The sequence below is a fragment of the Fundulus heteroclitus genome, chromosome 24, assembly GCF_011125445.2.
Source record: "Fundulus heteroclitus isolate FHET01 chromosome 24, MU-UCD_Fhet_4.1, whole genome shotgun sequence".
In the NCBI taxonomy this organism is placed as follows: Eukaryota; Metazoa; Chordata; class Actinopteri; order Cyprinodontiformes; family Fundulidae; genus Fundulus; species Fundulus heteroclitus.
In genome coordinates this window covers 14201985-14225281 of record NC_046384.1, presented here as the reverse complement: position 1 = coordinate 14225281, position 23297 = coordinate 14201985, and the positions used below count along the sequence as shown (strand labels likewise).

The 23297-nt window shown below is 41.1% G+C and overlaps 1 protein-coding gene across 1 annotated transcript; it reads right to left on the bottom strand.

Annotated features, from left to right (window-relative positions):
• Nucleotides 1-1596: 1596 nt before the first annotated feature.
• Nucleotides 1597-20231, bottom strand: LOC105921509 (ras-related protein Rap-2a). Its single transcript, XM_012857283.3, has 2 exons — nt 19464-20231; nt 1597-2801 (listed from the first exon to the last, which is right to left on the bottom strand). Exons 1-2 carry the CDS (start codon nt 19967-19969, stop codon nt 2564-2566), a joined length of 744 nt encoding a protein of 247 aa, XP_012712737.3. The 5' UTR covers nt 19970-20231; the 3' UTR covers nt 1597-2563.
• Between the last annotated feature and the right edge of the window lie 3066 nt (nt 20232-23297).

Genomic DNA, 23297 nt, shown 5'->3' with positions numbered 1-23297 from the left:
TTTGTAACATGAAGAATAACTAATGTTTCTAAAAAGAATCCCAGCTGCTATAGATAACAAATAAGAAATTGTGAAGACGTATTCTTAGATATAAAAAATAAAAAAAATCACCAGAGGAGTCTTCCTTGAAATTTTTTTTTTTGGACAAAAGATTTCAACAGGCTGGATTAAACAACTCATTTTACAGTTTTTACAGTTTAAAAGCTTCCCTGTGGTTCAATGCTGGGACTGTTATTTATTTTGTGTTAACAATATTTGAAAAGCTTCTAAACTTCTATATTTCGTTCTGTTTGCAGACAGCACAAATATATTTTTGCCAATCTAGTGCCAATAGTGGGACAAGAGCTAAATAAGTAAAGCTGCATTTATTATTTTCAGCAATTTTATTACCCCCAGGAACTCAGCAGCTAAACATTTCATAAATAAAGCTGAAATAGAAAAATGATATGCACTTCTTAGAGTAGTTATGGATAAAAACTATATTGGAAGTTACATATTATTTTAGTTGTCCATCCCTCTGCATTGAAATAGCCTCTAATGAGGACAAATCTTGTTTTTCCAGTCAAGGAGATGTCGCTCCATACCATCACTGCCTCCACCAAAACAAGATACTTGACTTTGGTGGAGAGGCTTTGGCAATGCAGCACCTTCTAAGGGGAAACAACCCAGCTTTCCAACTCCTCAATATTAATTGCCAAAAAGCTTTGTTACTACAAAGGAAAAAAATGCCTTCCTTACTTACTACTTGCTTGGTTTAGTTCTCTTGTTGTTCGAAATATACCTTCTTTGTTGAAGTGTGAGGAACAGTACAAAAAATAGCATTATTTATGTTTCCATTTTTCACAAGAACAATAATAAAGCTCATGATAGGGAGTAGACGGAGGCACTTTTTGCCAAATACATTTTTTTCACATATTTTAAATTATGTATATAAAGCCAAACATCTTTTATTGGCCATAACTATTCAAATATTGTTTGATCAAATGAGAAAGTGTAGGAGCTGAGAGGACACTTGAAGTTCAAAAAGCCTCCAGCAGGTATTAATGTTTCAGTGGGTTTTAATAATGAAATGAAAAGTAAACGCAAAGCATCCAGGTTCAAATGCAGTATATTAGTATGAATATGGAGGAGTTTGGAGAACTTAAGCATATTGTTTAGATTTATTTCAGCTGTGTGAAAGAATCTCATTCTGAACATTTTCGTAAAATTTATTACGTGTGAGGCAGGCGTGTATTGATATCGATGCTTCAGTTTTCACTCTTTTTCCAGACACAGTGCATCATTTATTTATCTTTAATTCTGTGTAGCTGTTTTTACTGATCACCATCATCATTAACGTCAAATCTCATTTTTATATTTTAGAAGCCCACATGAATGTAATAGCCCATTAAGACATTCAGATGCATTTGATAAAGGCTTTACAGCCAGATTAATGGCAGAAAATGCTTGATCTTCAAAATTCAACCCACCCCAAAACATTAAAAGATTATAAAATATCTTGTTTCGGAACCAGAGGGCACCAGAAAACTGTTAATCCTGTTACCTCCTCAGTCTTCTGCAAAGACGTTAACATAAGCAATGAGTACACACGAGACGCTTGTGCATAAAGTTTTATTTTTTGTTGAAAATAAGTGTTTTTTTGACATCAAACCACTAACATATCCGATGTGACCCAGACAGACGAGCTACACGCCGACACTTCCGCTTACCGTATACACGTATCAAGGCATATGCACCCAATCCGTAAAGTGAGAAGACGAGTGTCCGGACGTTTCAACGACACGTTTGACTGACTGATACTGCCTCTTTTGGGGCGAGGACCGATTGTACTCAGTGTCAGTGTGACAGCACAGCTTCATGCACACATCATCCACAGTAGGTCAGCGTTTGGGATCTTCTGCAGGAATTCTCCCCAAAGGTGCGTTTTATCTTTTTTTTTTAGACATTCTTGCATCTTTTCATTCATTCGTAGTTAAGTTAGGCGGGTCCTGCTGTGAAATGAACTCTCTGTGCAACCCTCCCCTTACCCACCCATCACAGTGGTGTTACTTATCAGTTTACATGGTGGAAAGGTCTCGCACTGCCGGATATGTCCCCAAAGTGCAAAAAGACAAACAGAAACGGAGGAAAACAGACCAGTGAAGCCACTGAGCACATTGCCATACCTGCGTTAACCTATGGCTGCTTTCCCACATAGCATTTAGCACTACAATCCTCTTTGTGGATGGCTTTGGCACCGCGGCGCTTTAGGGGAAACCTCAGAATTTCACTCCGAATGAATCAACCAGATGCTGATGGAAGCTAGAGGTTGAGTGTTGCTTTGTTGTTCAAGTGAAAATCCAGTTTTTTTTTGTCTGAGAGGTGATGGATATTTTTTGATCTAACTCCCCCCCCTAACCCGCTTTCAGAGAGCATTCGCCTACATTTACCGCAGCGAACAGCTAAACGTCGTAGAAGTTGGCTTTTTACCTCCCACTGCCCCTCTAAACCGTCTAACATGAATACATTTGCACTCTAATGACTATTCTACCGCCCCGTCCACCACCACTCCTCCTCCGGGCTTCTACTGAATGCTACAGGCGGGGCAGCAGGTCTCCCTCCGGTCGGGCAGAGGGCAGAAGTCCATCTGCCTGACGATCTCGGCGAACAGCTCGTCCACCATCGTCTTGCTCTTGGCCGACGTCTCCATGAAGGGGCAGCCCCAGTCCTCGGCCAGCGCCTGGCCCTCGCTGGGGGACACTTCCCTCTCGTCCTCCAGGTCCACCTTGTTACCCACCAGCACCACCGGCACCTGCTGGTACCTGCAGAGGAGACAAAGATTGTGACTCGTTTAACTTTGTAAAGAAAGAGGGATGGGGCCGTCCACAGTGGCTCTTAATAACTTTGGCTACAAATGATGTTTTTATTATGGCATTTAAATGTAGTGATGATAATAAATGCATGTTTTGGCAGGTTTTTTTTTTTTCTTGGAACAATTGTGTTTAATTTTCACAACTGAATGATGCTAAAAGTGCCAATAATATTTCATTTTAAATCAATGTTTCTTCATTATGTTGGAAACTTTTTTTTTTTTTTTTACATCATTAGCCAGAAATATCAACATCCCGTCCATCTTCTTTGTTTAAACCTCAAAATAGACATAAAAGGGCGTTTCTTTAACGATGACAACATATTTCCTACAGTAGATCTTTATCAAAACTATCAGAACTTGTCTTTTTTCAAAAGGCCAGGCAACATTTGCGGCTCTGAGTGAGTTTATTTCCAGTGGACTATAGGCAAAATGGTTCTTTAGACTGTAAAGGTTGCAGGGCCCTGTATTAGATGGAAAAAAGTATCCAAATGCCATCAGGCATTTGTGGAAATTGTCTTAAAGATTGCTATTAAGGAATTTTGGTCAACCCTTTCTTGCAGAATTGCTTTGATCCAGCCACATTGGAGGGATTTCAATCCTTATTTAAGATCATTTCACAGCATCAAAACCTTATTGAAGTCCAGACTTTGACTAGGCCAACCTTGACTTGTTTTTCCTTTCCAACCATGGGGAGGTGGAAGTTGCCGGTTTGCTTTAAATCAGATTTGTGCTGAGTAACGCAGGTGTGTGAGAAGTTTGTGATTTCACGGCTAGAGCAGAAATCGTCTTTCTTTTAATTACAGCAGTCAGTCCAGGTCCTGAAGCAGCACGGCGGCCCCGCCCCGTCCACAGCACAGCTTTTTGGAAGTTGTGCGTCCACATTTATGAGGTCAGGCCATTGAATTTGTTAAAAAAAAAGTCTTGGGGAGTCATTGAGATGGAGTTTGGAGAATGTGATATTTATCTTTGTGTGTAAGTTGGTAACCAGCTTCCTGTTTTTTCCCCTTGAAATTCTCCCATGGCGGTTTATGGTTATTGCAGAATCATGACGTCTGAGCCGAAGCATGTGAGGCCTGCAGAGCTTTAGATGTTTTTTTCTGAGTTGTTTTGTGACCTCCTGGGTGAATCATTAATGTGCTGGATGGATAATGTCTCACACTGCGGGTCCCTGGAGTCCCAAAAGCCTCAGTAATGGCTCTGTAGGCCAGTCTAGACTGAGAGATGTCTGTGACTTTGTTTCTCGTGTGTTCTTGAATTCTCTTTGGCTCAGGGTACTATGTGCTTTCATCCTACTTCATGTTGTCAGACCGGTACTATTTATGTGAATTCATGTTTCTGAAAGTTAAGCCCAGGTTTGGCTGAAATGAAACCAAAAAAATGTGGTTAATGACAGATAGTGAATCCTTTAACCAGAGGTGCGATTCATTTTTCACATACTCTCAGGTTGGTTTGGTTGAGCTTTTTTAAATCATCATTGGAAAACTGCTTATTGTAATTTACTCAGGTTATCATTGTCTCTTGTTAAAATTGAGTTGATGATTTGAAACATTTAGGTGCCACAAAAAAGGCAAAAAGAACAGAAATCTGTAAAGTGGCAAATACTTTTTTAACAGTAGTCGAAAATCATTTGTTACCTTTTAAAGGACTCATCATTCAGAGTGAATTTGGATCAATTATTAGCCTGAATGAGATACACATGATAGTTTAACATAGCCGCAGCTCTGTTGGCCTATTTACTGCATCTGCAAAACAATAAGGCTGCTGAACAATGAACACTGGAGCTACATTCATCTCCAGCCCCCCCAGTAGGCTCCCCTGCTGTCCGACAGCAGTAGGAGGCAGCAAACAAATATCTATCGGGATAAAGAACAGCTGTTTCGGTTGGAAAACACTCTCGCTCTATTTATTCCTGGAGACGTTACGTAACGAGCTTCCACATCCTGTTCAAGCTCACCAAACTCCACATAAAGAAAGCACTAAGAATATTTCCCGGGATCAAAAAGCTTCTGCGGCCGACGGTCCCAACTTTCTTCCCCGTGAGCCATCGATACGAAGGAGTAATGGGATAAGTTGCTGAATAATTGAATAAAGCTAATGCGCTGCTCTAAAACGGGGCGACATGGACATTAGCTGTCGAAGAAACCATTTTTCCACCCCCCCCCCGCGTGCGAATAATACACATTAACAGTTCATTTCACCAAGAGAAAGGAGGAACTCTGACGTTTTCTTCCAACTTCGATGGACTGGCTAAAACATTTTTACCACAACATTTTTTTTGTCTTTTTTTACTTTAATGTGAAGTTTGGAAGTTATCCAGCCAACTAGTGTTATACTATACCATATTATAGACACTCCCGCCTCCATGCTTTACCAGGTAGTCTCACAGCTGAGCCGAAGAACTATATGGTAGCGTTTTCCATGGCTCGTTTAGACAACGCAATGCTTGTGATGTGCACAGACCAGGCATAGCATAGCCTCTTCCTCTTCTTTGTGTCTGGGTAGCTGCATCCAAGGGGTTTTACGGTTGCCACCCTCAACGATTGGACTTTTAGAGCACATTTATTGTAGAAATACCAACATTTTCAAGGTTTCTGTGCATAGCTGGCAGGGTTTGCATATCGTATCAGCAAAAAAAAAAAAAAAAAAAAAAAACAGAAAGTGGAAGGAAAAAAGGAAACAAGGAAGACAGAAATGAAGGAAAGAAGCGAAGGTGAAACGAAATACACAAAGAAAAGGGAAGAAATAAGGAGATATGGGAAGAAGAAACAAAGCAATCGGAGATGGAACGGCACTAGGGAAGGAAAGGAGGTAGGATACAAGCGCAAAGGGAAGGAAGGAAGAAAAATAGGACACACGAATGGAGGGAAAAAACAGGAAGACACAAGGAAGGAATGGTTGCAGATCACCAGGAAAGTAAAAAGGGGAGAAGGAGAGACAAAGAATTGAGAAAGGAAAGATGGAAGGACATGAAGAAAAAGGGAAAGGAAGGATGGAAGGAAGACGGCCAGCAAGGATACGAGGAACAAGGGAAGAATGAAGGAGATTAGGGAGAGAGGGCGTAACAAAAGATGGACTCAAGGGAAGGATGAAAGGACATAGAGGTAGTGAGACAGGAAATGACATCTGGAAACACAAATGCTCTCATTTTCTTAGTACTGAAACCAGATCCCATACTTTTCCAGACTGCACAGCAGCCCTGCTTGGATCCCTGGCTGGCTTGTTCCCAACGGTTCCCTGCTTGGACCACGTCTGGGAACCCCCCCACCAGAGCTGCTGTGTCAGAGAAGCTTTGGTGTGCTCATTCAGTCCTTGTCAAAGTCTCAGAAATCCTCACGGTTGCTTGTTTACCCACTACTGACTTCCTTTTTCTAGATCATCATCCATCTTTGTCAGGCTCATAAACCCTTCCTCTGTTTTTGGGGCTAGAAACCCCTCCAACGCAGTTTAATTAAAACAATCCCAGGCCAAAAACACTTAAAATCCGGGCAGTGATTTAAATCGGTTCCGGGGATTTTTACATCCCCGAGAACATCTGATCATAAAAAAAAGTGCTAAACGAGAGCCTTTACCGAACTGTGGACTAATATACTTGTGTGATATACTGTAATAAATCCTGGTGTGACTTCATTTCAACATAAAACTTAATTTCGAGTACACCCCCCTCATGTTTCACTTATCACATAACAGCAGAATGTCAATTACAGTAGGTATATTTTCTCACAACAGGTAATGGCACAGACCAGCTAATAGCCTCGACCATCAATCACCCCTAAGTGCTTTCAGGCCCGGCTTATCGATCCGCTGGTGCTATTGAGAAATTAGGCTCTTATCTACAAATTGGGTGGCCTGTTGCCACACTGCTCTGCTGGGAAAAGAGCTGAGGTGTGGAAAAGAGTTGGCAAACGTCTCACTGGCCCAAAGACGAGGGCAGAGAGACGGAGCGAGCGAAGCCGGGCAGAAGTTTGTGGGATACTTACGGAGCAGCATGAACATTTTCACACGACGCAGCGACGACCCGCAAATGTTAAAGACGCAGCTGGCATCCTCAGTCCACTTAAGCATAGACATTATTTACGTAGACGCGTCGTTGGGCGGGTTCTGCATGTGCTGCGATGCGTCAGAGCGTCCGCCATGTTGAATGTGGCAAATCTGCATTTACTCAGTCACTTAAACAGTATCAGAGGGACTTTAATCTCAGAATATACTTTGTGTTCATAATATTTTTATTTTTGCAATATTACAAGTTTATTTTCGTATACCCTTTAGCTTCATTCTCCTGAATTTATTCCCGTAAAGAATAAAAATTATTTAAATAATCTAACCTGGCCCTATTACTCCAGGAGTGAAATAATTCTGCAAACTGTGACTATTCTGGAAATGTTCCCTCTAAATTCTGATAATATGACGTTTTTCTCATAACATTACCACTTTTATGTTTTTTTTTTACTTTATTGTCCTATGTCATTTTTTCTCATATTAGTAGTTTTACCTCTTTAATACTCCCCCAAGTATGTTCCTAAAACTTCACATGTGACTAAATAAACCAAATAATTAGCTGTGTGATTTTATTTATTTATATATATATATATATATATATATATATATATATATATATATATATATATATATATATATATATAAAATCACACAGCTAATTATTTGGTTTATTTAGAATACTTGAAAATCTATGTATGCACATCTATGTCTAAATGCAATAGTCTGTACTGTATGCAAGCTAAAAACCTTGAAAAAGAATGGTCTTGCACAGCTTTTTCCTAGTGTTGCCACTCTGCAGCTTTAGTGTGTCCAGTTTTGCAACATGGTGCAGCCTTAGTTTATAGAAGGCAGACACAAGTAGTGAAATCAGCCAGAACAGATTTCCATGCAGCACAGGAATGAGGCATTTTCTCTGATCCACGTTCACTACAACAGAACTCAACTTTTTTCTGCCACATACAATATGGCGGTTACGTTGACGTGCAAACCTGCGCCCAACGACGCGTCTACGTATATATGTCTGTGCACTCAACCTTCGCAAAAAAAGCTGCAGGAAATGGCAACCATTTTTCATCAGAATTACACACAAAAAAAACACACCAGCCAGCTGTAAAAGTGCAGCAGCCAATGCTTGAATGCCAAAGACTTCCCTGCAGCTTGACATTAACCCCCCTCAGCACACGCGTGTACAAGAAGCAGCTGACCTCAGCAGGACAGGCATCTCACATGGGCCCGTTTGCCTGGAAAGCCCAAGTCTGGAGGGCGTGAGGTGTGAACATAGAGAGCAACGTGCAGACAAATGCAATCTGACAAGCTTGCAGGAGAAACTCTATATATAACTGCAAAGACACAGGGAGAGCCAGCTTCTCCTGGGCGAGGCGGGGGGGTTGTATTGGGATTGTTTGTTGTAGCATCTAGCTGCTGCTCCTTCCTCACCAGATGATGCGAAGCTGCTTAACGCAGCATGAAGAAGCCTCGTACCGCAGGGATCGGCGCTGCACAGCTCTGTGTCATGTATTATTGAATAATACATCAGTCAGGGGTTGGGATTAAGCACCGGAGTCCATCAGTTTCCAGAATTATACTAGTCAATATGTCTATACAAGTGTAGCTGAGCGTCAGTCTATGAACATACGAAATAAAAACACAAGAGAATATTTGGGGTATTTCCCCCAAATATGATCTCTGAACAATAAAGCTCTGGAATTAAATGCATCCTAAATTAACTAAATCAGAGGTAGTTCAATCTGCTGTTCCTGCTTTGTACCCCCACCCCCCTTTTGCCAACAGTGTAACACGTAGTTTTCTGTAATATTTTGTAAGGTTGGACCCTACAGAGAGACCATTTCTTTTTACCAAGTCTCTCTAGATGTTTGACCTCATGGGTTTTCTGTTGGGTTTAGATCTGGGGACTGAGAGGGGTCGAGGAGGAAGGTTGTTTATGTGTTTTGGGGAAACATCTCTGTGTTGGTTTGGTCATTTTTCTCCCATCATAGTCCTTATAGATCTAATAATCCACCAGATGTAGTGTACATTTTTAAAATATCTAAGTACCATATTTTCCGGACTATAAGTCGCAGTTCTTTTCATAGTTTGGCCGGGGGTGCGACTTATACTCTGGAACGACTTATGTGTGAAATTATTACACATTTTTACCGGTATATCATTACACCTTTTATTTTTACACCAAACAGAAGACAAGCTTTGCGCGGACGACCGGCGGAGGGGAGCGCCTGTTATTTCACTATATGCACGCGCGAAAGCAACAACAAAAAAACGCCTGTTACCGTCAAATAAACATGCAAGCATATCGACTTTTTTTTGGAATGTTGGCGAGGCGGTAGTGTGAGTTTGGCAAAGCGGCCGCCTCGCCAAGATAGCGCTGCGGGAAACACTGGTACAATTATTCAGCCTGTTGTTGCCTCCGTTCTATTTTTAATTAAAATTGCCTTTCAAGATGACATGTCTGTTCTTGATGTTGTATATTATCAAATAAATTACCCCCAAAATTTATTTTGGGGGAGTATGCGACTTATACTCCAGTGCGACTTATATATGTTTTTTCTTTCTTTATTATGCATTTTACGGCTGGTGCGACTTGTACTCCGGAGCGACTTATAGTCCGGAAAATACGGTATGTCAAAGAAATCATGATATAATGCACTCTAACAAGGTTCCCAGGCCATTTAGAGGAATACCAGGCCTGCAGAATCACAGAACCTCCGCCATACCTAACAGTGATAATGTGCCTTTTTTAAATGTTTATCCTTTGTCTTGTAAAATGAAGCACAAAGTTCAAGCTATAGGACCTGTAGCATTTAGAAAACTTCCCACTTACGTTTGTGATGGTAGGACACAAACAGTTTTACTCCCAAACCATAAGTAGCCCATAAATAGTATCTGATGGCTGTTATGGAGACTTACTCTAGATTCTAGCTTAAAGAAACAGGCCTCTGTGTCACGGCCGATTTATACCCCAGGGAAACAGGAACTCATGGATAACTAATTCATTCCTAGAAATGATGATCAACTTAAAAAGTGATTTGATTTAATTATCAACTAAATGTAAGTGCAAAACGCTTCAGCTCCACTTACGGTGTGTTAAAGAAGCTGTTAGAGGTCCCAATAATTGTACACTGGTGTTTTTGTCAAAAACTATTGTTTCTTAACATTGTTCTCAAATAAACAAATGTAGTTAGATTAAAGTTAGGATTTCTCAACATAAATTCTAGCAAAAAAAACGGATCCGGGTAAAACGTCGATTAAAATAGCTTGTGAACAAATTTGTCACAGCATCTTTTTTTGGTGTAGATGTGAACTATGGGTCAACATCCAGTTTTAGCTGCCCTCAAGGGCCCAAAAAGGACAGTTGTTACCCCCCAAAAAAAACAGCCAAAGAGCTGGAAGGCATCTCCATGTCCAGGAGATTTCAACTCAGGTGAAATATGCTGCGAGTGCTTGGCTGAAACTCCCGCAGGTGTTAATAAGGGCGGGAAGAGAGCCGCAGAATCAGAAGATGTTTTGAGAATAATACAAAATGTTTTCGGTGGAGCTTTCTGAAGCTGTAGCTCGGTTTCGGAACAGCCTCGGGTTAAGAAGCTGCATCATCGCCACGCAGGGGGAATCTGGAACAACTTTAACAAGCCACACGAAAAACAGGTTATTGCCATTTACCTCTGCAGGGTGTTGTTTCGGCTGCTGGATGGAAAAATACAAACATGCACCACTCCAACACACACGCAAAATGCATCTTTACATGGTTTTCCATTCAGAACCCCCAACGGCTGCATCACATTTATTGGGCTACCTGCTGTGCTAAATGTCCGCAGTGACTTCAGTAATTCGCTTTCACAAGCCCCACAGAAGGGGCGAAAAACACATGTAAACTACAAACAAACAGTCAAGGCGTCTCCGGCACGAGGCCCCGCAGCCATCTCTCTCTTCTCTCGGCATCTGTTGTTAATTCATTGTCGGAGGAGAGAGTTGCGGCGTGTGCAACAACGCCGCCTTGTATCGCAACAATCGCAGCTTCTACAGCACCAACTCTGCGTCAACTCCCAATGGGTGTTACTGCTGGAGAACAAAGCTTCTGTAGAGCCCATACTGCAGGCGTGCAAGTGGCACAACGGAGAAATCGGGCATATTACATAAACAGACTGTAAATAATCCTGTTATAAACCAAGATAACTTGCTTTAAAATAATCGGCAGGCTAAGCAGGAAAGACGCTGGGAACCCACAGACAGGAGCTTAAAGGGATAGTTTGGATTATTTTGAGACTTATAGGTTCTATGGACCGGTGATTAGTGAGGCAAGGTAAGTTTATTTGTAAAGCAACATTCGTGCAGGAGGTCATTCAAAGTGCTTTACAAAAAAACGAGCACTGCAAAAACAGAACTAAAAATAGGTAAAATTTTCTTGAAATTAGTGTATTTGTCCTTGATTTGAGCAGGTAAATAAGTCTATTTGCCAATGGAATAAGATTTTTTTCCACTTAAAATAGGAACAACTCATCTCCATCATCTTATTTCAAGTGCAGGATGTCTAATTATCTTATTTTAGGGGTAAAGATACTCATTCCATTGGCAGATAATCTTATTTACCTGGTCAAATCAAGGACAAATAGACTAACTTTAAGAACATTTTACTTGTTTTTAGATCCGTTTTTGCAGTGAGAAAGAAAAAAAACAGATCATTTAAAAAATATATATTCAAACAAAAAAAATGCATTGAAAAAAACATGAGCATTTCTTAGCATTTCTTAACATGAAATGCTAAGAAAAGACTAAATCAGCTAAAAGTAACATTTGACCTTTAATAGGAAAGCTGCGGTACAGAGTAATGTTCTCGGTTCTGAATTTAAAACAGATTGTGCTCCTCTCAGGTTTTCAGGAGGATAGAGACTAGATCCCACCTTCTCCTTTTTAGCTCTGGTCCTCAGGACTCCGAGTGAGGAGGTGTTTGAAGACATAAAGGAGTCTGCAAAGTTTATGCCGATCGAGCAACTCAAGATTAATTTAGTGCCCATTCAGTGCCCTATAGACCAATGAAAGTGTTTTAAAACTTACAATCTCAAAAAAAAAGGAGGGATTTAAGAATGGGTGTGATGTGATCCGTTTTTCTGATGTTGGTAAGGACTCTGGCAGCAGCGTTTTGGGTGATTGTTATTTAATGAGACAAGTATTGACGCAATTACAACAAGCGAACCCTCAAAAAATAAAACTTGCTAATTTCTCTGTAGTCTGTCTTGAAAGAAAACGCATTACTGTTATTTATATATCAATCTTTTTGGGAGGCTGATTATGCAATAGACTTTGTGTGGATCCTCAAATTTACGCCCACAGTAACATCTAGGTTTCTTGACTCTGTTTAGGTTTTTGGGTTCTAACTCTTGCATTTCTGGTGCCTAAAACACTTTTTTCTGTGTCTTCTGTAGTACGTTGGAGAACATTCTGACCCATCCACTCTGAGTGAGTGCCTATAGTTGACTGTGGTCATGTTGTTACACAAAAACATAAAGTTGTGCATCATGGTACATGGTACTAGATGTTGTAGTGCTCCATAATCGGAGCTAAGGTGTCAAAGAAAGGAGCCTTGAGGAACCTCAAGTGTAAGCTTTGTTCGCTGAGATCTCCAATTGTCAAATGGCACAAAGTACTTCCAGTGTGATAAATAAGATCTGAACCAATCTAGCAATTTATTAAATAACTGTCTACTAAAAACACGACAAATTGAATAGATTTAATATTTTAATCATAGTATAAATTGGCATTTGTCAGGGCCTGTTCTAACTATCCATTTGCTTTCCCAACTTTATGTCTTTACCCAATCTGACTGGGGTGCAGATCCTTCAATATGAAAGTTTTTACATTTGCTTCAGATGTTCTTTATCTTTTGCAAAAATGAAAAGCAGATAGAAAAACTTGCCCAATTAATTGTAAAGACGTATCAACAATCAGCAGCTGTTCTTTTGGTAGTTAAACAAGAAGACTACTCACGACAACAAATAACCGCAAATGGAAGAAATTGCCATAGGAGTGTTTATTTTGTATTTTAATTTGCTGCAAGGCAACAGTGATACCAACAGCTCTGTGCTGCCTTACATGCCATAACAATAAAGATGAGTACAGTACATGGGCCATACTGAAACTTACTGTGTTTTACTGTAACATACTGTTTTTTTTGGGGTCTGACTAAGATGAAACTATTGTGTTTTCTCAAAGTGAAGAGGATATTTAGAGTATTAGAGAAGAGAGGGGTAACAAGCTTTTCTAACCGCTAATGCAATCCAGGCACTTTTTACTCACGTATTTTCATCTTACTGACAGTTATGATTTAAGTAAGCTTATAAGGACTTCATGAGCCAAAGACAATTAAAATTAATCCCAAATCACCATCACAGATAAAACATTTCTCAAACTTTGTGTGGCTTGATAGTCTTGGGCACATTTAAACCAATCTTACCAATTTCATAGCGAAAATCAGTGCTAAATTATTCCCGTTTAGGTCAACCTATAAAAAATGTGGCAACACACGTGACAGCACTCTACAACAGCATCAGCATTTTATTATGTTAATCTTAACTTGGCTGTTCATAGGTCAGTAGTGTGGCCTCATCTTTTTTCTACTACCCTCAAGTGGCCAAAAAATTAGCGACCTCTAAATTTTCTTTGCTTTTGTCACAGTTTCTAACCCTGCCACATACGCTGGGACATGAAAAAATAGTGTTTTACAAATTCAGTCTTAAAATCAAATGGAGCACATTTTTTTTTCTTCAAACCCTAATGCCAGTCATGTCAATGGAGTATACGGGTTGCCTACGATACAACTGGTTTGGTAAAAATGTTGTTTATGTCCGTGTAGGAACAGAGTAAGTGCAATTATCCGAATAACATCTTGGGAAGACAGTTAAATGGAGTCTTTATAGAGTCTATAAGTGCCCTCAAGTGGTCAAACAGTAATTAGCCAAATTAACCAAAAAACAAGTCCAACTACTGTCATTTGGAGCCGACCCAAGCATTCAGCATGCCGAGTTAATTAAACCTTCATCAGTGCAAGTGGAACGTCTGCATGGCGTGGAATGATAGTGAGTGGCGGTACGTTTCTGTCACTGCTGCAACATTTTAAGTAGCACTTTTGTAGCAGTGGTGCACATGTATGGTGTAAGTGGCATTTAGAGGATTCATCGCTCATACCACAGTATTTTTGACTTGTCAGCCTGGTTTAGCGGGGGATTGAATTGGCCATGCTACAGTACGACAAGTGTATGATGGGCAATAACCTAAAGCAACGTGTTGTCGTACTCAGTTGAAAAACATGACAAACCTGCTAGTTCTGCTGACTTTAAAAAAAATCCTCTGGATCCCTATATTGTCATTATCCTGGTGTGTGAGATCCTGAACAGATGATCTCTGCTAGAGATACTCACCTGTTGACGATCTTCCATTTGGCTGCTGGAGAGTTAAGGAGCTGTTGGACTTGCAGACCACTTCATGATCAACCGTTCTTGGTAGAGTCAAGCCCATTTAGCTCATCACTGTAACTTTTTGAGTTTTTGTCTTCCTCCGTGGAAGATTGTCTGCTCTGAGCTCACCTCCTTTGTCTTCATCACCTTTTGGTTGCTGCGCACAACAAACCCAGATCTCTTCGGCAAAACGTCTCAGTGAAATTCCTCACTGGGAAAACCCACCGCCTGCCCGCTGTTCAACGCTCGGTTCAGCCTCTGTCAAGACCTCCATCCTTCGTCTACCTTGCTTTACGGAAACCTCCCTCCACGAGCCACCAGGGTCTTCTTCTCCTCACCTCTCCCCATTCACTCCCAAACAGGCCCTTCGTCACCTTCCTGATTACCTGGTTAAGTCCCGTTCAGTTTCACGGCTGCACTTTCATTATCTGTTGTCCAGATTTTGATTCTGCAGGTGGGTCTGGAAACTTTCTAGAAACATAACCTGTATAAACATAACATTTCTTTAAAATTTAATTCTGTAATCCCCTGCAGACTGGTGAGTATTTCCTGTCTCTTATCTTAAAACATGTCCACTTCAGGAGTAACGGTTGGTTATGACAGAACTTCCTGCACCCCCTTTATAACTTAATGAAAATACACCTTGAATGGGTAAACACTGGACTTATAAAAGCTGCTCCCCACCTCTCTCTCTGTTTCAGCCAATAAAAGGTTGTAGGCGCTTTATAAACGACATGGACGCTCACGCTCTCCATTCACTTGGCATCTGGGAGTACAGTCTCTGTTTTCCAGCTCCCTGGTGGCGACTAGCGGTGATAGTCATCTAAATGTGGCAAATTGGAGATAGACATCAAAGCGTTTTTGTACCCCTAAGGGGTTACAAGATAAGTTGAAGAGGTTGCCATGTAATTAACAAGGGGGGGGACTTTGTTTTTGTTATTTAGTTACAATCTTTAGACCAAAAGGATTCTTTTTTTTTATTTTCTAGACTGGATTGGAACAACACCACTAAGAGTATCTTCGGATCTATCGCAGCTTCCAAGCGTGTGTTAAATGATGAGCTATGCTGAAAGTCTTCAGCAAGCATGCAGCAGTAAATATATCAAATCCAATTAGTACTTTGCTAGGAGCCGGCTGCTTAAACAACTCTCTCCACCCTGATTGCAAACACTAAAAGCCTCTGGTCAGAAAAACTGCTTCGTACCTACACCAAAGTGCCCTCTGGGACGCGTAGTTTTGCTCTCTCCACCCTATTCCCATTCAGCAGCGCGTGACGCTCACCTCCTGCCATTAGACACAGCATCAGTGCAGCGTGAAAATGCGGCTCCACTGCTTTGAACGCGCTCTCTCCTCCTGGGCTTAGGGGACAATAAACCTCAACACAGCAAGGAGGTGATCGGAAAGCTGGGAGGGCCACACCCGGACGTTGTTTTTCACACATAACAATTTCCATGAGGTCGGATGGATCAGATGCTAAAGTTGCGCGCCCAGCAGGAGTCTGCGGGATCTTACCTTTTGTTGCCCATGCTTCCCTGCATAGGCTTTAGCATTCCTGTGGCTGCCTAATGGAGGCCTGATGTCTTCTTGGCTGCCAACCCAACACAATCCCATTAAGCTGTAGTGAGTGGGCACGCATCTCAGTGTGCTGTTTGTTGTTTCTGCTGCTGGCTCAGCAACAAGTTTGGAAGGAGGAGAGCTAGCTAATGGAGTCCAGGAGCTAACAGTGTTGCTTGAATACAGTTCTGCATGTGTTGATATAGAACCTGATCATTAGACCCTGATCAGACACTGGACTCTTTAATATTCCTTGATTTGTTCCACATTTTGTCACCATAACAATCACTGCGTTGCGTTTTATTTGCTAGAGCATAATTGTAAGTATTAGGTCTGCATTAGCGGACTAGTAGGTATGGTGCTGGATATTGCGTTTCGCATGCGGGCAGAAAGGTTTGGCATGATTTGACTGCAGCACACACTACACTACTACAAATAAGACTTCCTGTTGATTTCCTCCTGCCACTCACAGATTTTCCCACATGAGCTGCATATCTCTGCAGCACCTCAAAAGCGACTATGAGCCATTTGGCTGCTTTTCAGATTAATGCGCTCCTTGTATCAGACTAAATTGGGCTAAAAACACCAATTTTTTTCTATTTTTTTAAAGCCATATGCATAGCTCTCAACTCTCACGCATTGACCGTGTGACACACGCATTTCATCAATTGCACACGCTCACACGCATTACTTTGAAAATCTCAATCTTACAACGAAAATCTCACTCTTGAAACGCACGCGTACGGACGCTTCGCGTCATGGCGGAACCAATTTGCGGTACAATGGTTTCCGCACGTCCATTAGTAGAGGTAACACAGCTGCAAGGACCGCCGCCGCGCAAACCAGTTTCCCTCATCCAAAGTGAAACAGTTGTACGGTCCGTGTTGTGTGCGAATTAAATGGTAAGTCGTCATGTGTTATTACAAACTGTAAAATGAAAGCAAAGTCCGAGTAAAATAGTGACCGTCTTCAATCGACCGACAGCACCATACCCCCCCCCCCGTTGGACAGTCTTGAATGGAACAACAGCACCCCCCCCCGTCAACAATCTCACTCTCAACAGTCGTCAAAAGTTGAGAGGTATGCATATGTGGCTTTAGAACCACTTTACACCCATGCTCTACTCCGTCTTGGTCTATAACATATAATCCAGGGGTGTCGAACATACGGCCCGCGGGCCGGTTCCGGCCCGCCGAACAATTTAGTCCGGCCCGTTGGCTAAATGCATTATCATTATTCAACAATGATTTTTTTCCCCCAGTGTCCTTGCTGGCAATGTGGCAATAAGAATTGTTGTCTTAATGCCAAAAAGAGCTCATTAGATTTGTCTTTCACAAGTGGAGCAGTACTGCTTTTGCCATAGTGCTCCGCTTGATTTATGAATGTGAATAGTTTTATTATGATTCATGCGGGGAATATCTCAAATGATATGGACACTACAATGAGAAAGTAGGAGAGGAAAGGAAGAACAAGAAGAAAAAAAGAAAAGGTGAAAGAAAGAGGAGATAAAAGGAAGAGAATGATAAAACAATTATTGAAAAAAACATGTACTTGGTTTAATTGAAAATCTGCAGTTCCTATATTGTCCACAGGTGGTGCTGTGTTTTAATCAGCAGATGGTAGCGCTGAGCTTCAGATGTGGAAAATTTATAATCATTTCATAATTTTTATCTGTTTGGTGTATATTGTCATGCAGGACAGTGTTTTTAACTTCCAAAAAATTTGAATAAATGTTTTTCAACATTGTCCAATCACTGTGATCAGTTCTTATGCATAATGCACAAGTAAATGTTTAACTGAGTAAAAGTATTGTTGAAATTGCACATACTTTTCTTAAAAACGGTGAGGTTATTCATAATATATTGTGTAAAAGTGAAATTCATTTAATATAAAAATCAACACATCCACTTTTATTAGTTCTATTTAATCTTGCAATGAGTTTACTCGTGTGGCCCTCTTGAGATCAGATTAAGCTGAATGCGGCCCCTAAACCAAAATGAGTTTGACGCCCCTGATATAATCCATATAAAATACAATGAAGTTTGTGGTTGTAACGGGAAAACCAAGGCCTTGTATAATCCTGATCATTTCCGAGGCTTTTTTATCTTATCTGAGGTTATGCAGAGCAGAGTAAAAATACAGGTAGAAACCTGGTGGCTCGGTGAGGCAGCTGTTAAGGGCGTCAGCTGACTGGAGGCTGCTGTTCGCCATCGTTATATTATTCATGTCTGTGGAGTTCCCTCATGCATTCGCCTCTGCTGTGCGTCGTCAGCTCTGACGCGGTTGCCGCTTCCACTCGGGTCATCCGGTTCGCTCCAGGAGCTGAGCTGAACCTCACAAATGGGAATTTAACCCCGCAGCACTTCATTAATTAGCCCCTCCTTCACCTCAAACCTCGAGATGGCAGGTAAATCGAATATTTAACCTGGCTTTTGTTATCTTTAGTCCTGTTTTTTTTTTTAACAGGCTTCGGTCTTGAAGTAAAAGCAAACCAAATCATCTGTTCAACACATTTTGAGCGAGCAGCCTCACATAAATTAAAAGAGGCTCAGAGCCAAGAATTTACAACTACATCACCGCTCAGAAAGGGATAGATTGCAGGTTTTCCCCCCACAGATGAGCTCAGTGGATAGACTGAGTCATTGCCTGAGCTGATCAAAGCCGCCCTAGGGTTAAATCAAGTGTGAAAGACGCAGAAGAAGAAATCTGGGAGACTTCAGATAGCTGCTGTGTGACAGGTGAGCTGCAGCTGGGCTCTTGTTCGGGGAAGCTGGTTGGAGCCTCTCACGAAGCACTCAGGGGAAGAAGAAGAAGAGGAGGAGGAGGAGGAGGGAGATGGCAGGATGGGATTGTTGAGCCGGATTTCATTTGGGATAAAAAAGGCCTTCTAAGTGTTTTTTGATGTTTTGAGTTAACCATTTTTCTTAGTCGGTTCCCCACACATCACTGACGGTTCTTGCAGAAATGGCTCATGCTGCCTCAAACAGGACAAAATAAAAAACAAAAACAAAAAAAAAAAAACAAGCCCACTTCCTCATCAAAGCCAGCTCTGCAAAACAACTTTACACCCTACAACTAATTAAAAACAGCAGCGTACCAATTTCACGTTGACTGATTTAGATGAATCATTTTCACACTTGTTTCATTGTAAAGTTGCGTGTGTGTGTTTGTTTTCCAGATTAGAAAAAAAAAACTTTTGCTGGGTTTAAAAAATATAAAATAAAAAAATTAGTGAAGAATAATCCAAATGTCTAAATGTGTCAGATTTTGAACTGGAGATGGACGAAGGTGCAGAAAAGACTACTTTAAATAAGTGTTCACATTGGCCCTTGATTTAGCAGCATAATACATACCAACGTCGGCGTCATCAGAATATGTGGTGTACAACAATATTTTCTCACAGCATAATCGTTACGTCATTAACAGAGCACCTGAAGGTATTTTTTCAGGGGATCATTTCCAGGTTTATTTCCCCAGCCTTTGTGCCGCCCCCCTAGGCGGTGCCGCCCTGGGCAGTCTGCCATGTGGCCTATATCAAGCTTATCTCATCCCTACCAGCGTGGAGAAGAACCCATCTATGGAGGAACACGTGGTCTCACCTCTTGACCCTGATGATCTGGTCCCTCATGGGCTTGATGTCCTGAAAACTTTGCTGGTTGACCAGGCTGTAGACCAGGATGAAGCCCTGGCCGTTCCTGATGTACAGGTCCCGCATGGAGGCGAACTGCTCCGTGCCCGCCGTGTCCAGGATCTCCAGCACCGACGGGGAGGAGTCCACCTCGATCTCCTTCCTGTAGAAATCTTCAATGGTCGGGTCGTACTTCTCTATGAAGGTCCCGGTGACGAACTGGACCGTGAGCGCGGACTTGCCCACCCCGCCGCTGCCCAGCACCACCACCTTGTACTCCCGCATCGCCCCTACCGCTCCTCTGGAGTCAAACCCGGCGCGCAGAGGAGAGACAAGCGCATCCCCACGCACAAGGAGCCCGCGGCCAGCCTCCGGAAGACGGGGATGCTCCCACAGCCACACAGGAATGGATGCTGGAGCAGCCTCTCTACTGAGATATTCCCACGCTACCTCGAAGGGACACCATTCCTGGGGCATCCATAATGCAATAAGGCGGCGGTGGGGTAAAAATAAGAGCGGCTATAATTAGAAACGGCAAGACGGATCATCTTCTTCTTTTTTTTTTTTTTAGGGCGCAGACGAAATGGAACCAGGGCTACATTTCTCTGCACCGTGGGGTTGAGCCGAGTCAAAGGCAAAAGAGCAGATGTAGCCTTAAAGAAGACAGTGGGGCTGGGAATCCACGCCTCTGGAGTCGGCTCATCCTCTGGATGCTAGCGTTTCCTGGAAGATATGGAGGGTGATTAGTGCCACTATTTAACAGGGAGGGGAGGAGGGGCTGCTCGGAAAAATAACCCCACATTTTCATGTCACTTAGGTCTGAAAAAATAATATAACAACAGCAATCTATCCATTTTATTACTGAGCAACTACAGTCCTCTAAGTCAATCTAAAATATTAGAAATAGGAAACCCCAGACACCAACATTTAAGATTTGTCTTTCTTAGAATATCTATACGTGGAAATGTATAATTTGTTATAATTTGCTATTTACATTTTTTTAAGTGTCTCACTCTACTTTTGTTATGGCTTAAAGTTACAATAATAATAATAATAATAATAATAATAAATAAATAAAAAAGAAAATCATAAATAAACATGTCTTTAAAGTGTAACTCACCCCTGTACCAGAACCAAGTGCTTTTTTTTAAGTGTCTCACTCTAATTTTGTTATGGCTTAAAGTTACAATAATAATAATAAATAAATAAAAAAGAAAATCATAAATAAACATGTCTTTAAAGTGTAACTCACCCCTGTACCAGAACCAAGGGCTTTTTTTTAAGTGTCTCACTCTAATTTTGTTATGGCTTAAAGTTACAATAATAATAATAATAAATAAATAAAAAATAAAATCATAAATAAACATGTCTTTAAAGTGTAACTCACCCCTGTAGCAGAACCTTACTACGCCCAATCACAATAAATGTGAAGAAAAAAACGTGTCTAGAAGAGGGGGTGCCTGGCGGACCAGGAAACCAGCGGGTCAGGTCTGGACATTACAATAATAATAATAAAAAAAAAAATCAAAAAGAAAATCATAAATAAACATGTCCTTAATGTGTAACTCACCCGGCGGACCAGGAAACGTGCGGGTCAGGTCTGGGCTACTAGAGAAAGCTAAATAAATGCTAAATAAACTAACTGAATGCTAAGCTAATAATTGTCGCCAACCTGAAAATCGCTAGAAATACAGCAACGTTCACTGCTCCAGCTGCAACTCGCTACAGAGGCGTACGAGACGTAGCCGCCTTTATGCTCCACAGCGGCAGAGCTACCAGCGTCAGTTATTGTCAATGACATCACAAAATCTTTTGAGCCAATGGCAATACTGATTTGAAATTCAATGCAAGACACTCGCTGAACCTGAAGAGGGCGCCACATAGAGGGTTTTGGACAAAAAAGCAGGATTTCAACAAATCTGTAGTAAATTGTCAAAATGATGACTAGGATATGTAAAAAGGACTATAGGACATCAATCTATACGGTTAGCAAAAAAAAGTAAAATAGTTTGCAGGGTGAGTTGCCCCCTATGTAGAAGACAAATGGACTTCTACTGTTGTTTCTTGAAGGGGTTTCACCTCTCATCCAAAATCCTATAATTCTGAAAATGGCAACAAGGGCATTAAGGTCACGAAGGTTGAGTTCCTACTGCAGGTCTCAATAAAGCTTTATTTAAAAAAAAAGTGAAAAGATGAAAACCATAAAAACAGCAGACTTGGGTCACATTTGCCTGCTGTGGGAACGTAGCCTAATAGTCTTTTAAGGCCACTAATATGGTCGTTAAAGTCACTAATAGGGGCATAAGGTCAATGACGAGGCCATTTAAAATCTTTCTTGGCCCAGCCTTGATATTTCAACCTGTCTTGTATAGCGGTGGCTCGGTACTGGTCTTCCTTCGCCATGTCTCTGATCTCTTAATGCCTCCTGGTAGGTTGCAGTTTTAGATCAGGGGGTGTCACCTGTTTGGGGTGGCTAGATGATTCTTTTGTTGATGTGCTAAAAAGATTTAGTATTTTCTTATTTTTGAATCCGATACCAAAGTAAAACTTTACAAGATGCTCAACATTTCTCATTTTAACTTAGTGGGAATACATTTTTGTAAGAGTTCTTATAAAAATACAAATTTATTCTCATAATCCCACCCGCTAAAAGGAGATCACCAGTCTCTGGTTTGGGAACCCCTGTTCTAGAATATGACAGCTCAGGAGGCGAACGGTAGTCTCAAGTTTGATTCTGCAGAAATCCTCAGCAGCTTTTTTTCACCTCAACGCATGACGTGGAACCCCGTTGACTATTTCCAAAACAAAAACCCTTGATACAGAACACAAAAGTGGAAAGCTTAGGACTGGGCCGAGAAATACCAGGGGGTAGAAACTTGGGGGCAAGTCCGGAAATATCTCAGCAAAACTGGTTGCACTTTAATCCCAAGTAGATCTTCAGCAAAAGCGTGACAGAATGGTGAAAACTGCTTTTGTTTTGGCTGAATACATTAGATTTCATTTTTGTAGATGAACTTGAAGGCAGTGCAATCTCAAAGTGCTGCGAACGCAGAAAAAGTCTATATTTTTTTTAATCATCGCACAAATTAAGACAGTGAAGTTCATGATTTTGGGATAAAAAAAATATGAGACTCAACTGAATATTCAGTTATTTATTAAATGTTCACATATTGTTGTCTAAAAAAAATCGTATCTGTTCTGCGTTCTTCCGTCAATCTTATTTGATTCTACAAACAAGCACTTTTTAAAAATCAACAATAGAATGGAAGTGCTGTAGATCCCATGACGGCATTTTACGGTTTTTGGGGATTTCTTTGTGTAACTTGCAGTCTGCTCTCAGGGTGAGCTCACTTGGACAGACCCAAGCAAATTATACAATTACTATTGGGGCATTAATGACCCCTCATATGTCAAATATTTTTTTTTTTACTTTTCTCTACTGCGGTAACAGGAAATGATCCTAAAATATTAATAATGCTAAAATCTCACCAGTCTTTAGCCTCCTCTTCATTTCTTTTAAATCTGTGATTTTAAAAACAACATTACAGCTGAACTCTCAGATATTCCCAAAATGCAAAAAGCTCTAACTCAATGCAGGACGTGTTTTTATTTTCACAGCAGTAGGGTTTTGGGTCCAACTGTGGGGCTCTGAGCGGGCCTTTGAGGGAAAAACGCCAGAACAAGGGCATTCCAGAGAAAGGATGTTCCAGACGAGCCGGTTTCATATGGTTCTAGTTTAAGCACCAAAGTCTCTTTGAAAACATCTTGACATTATAAAAAGACACACAAAGCCAAAAAAACAAAA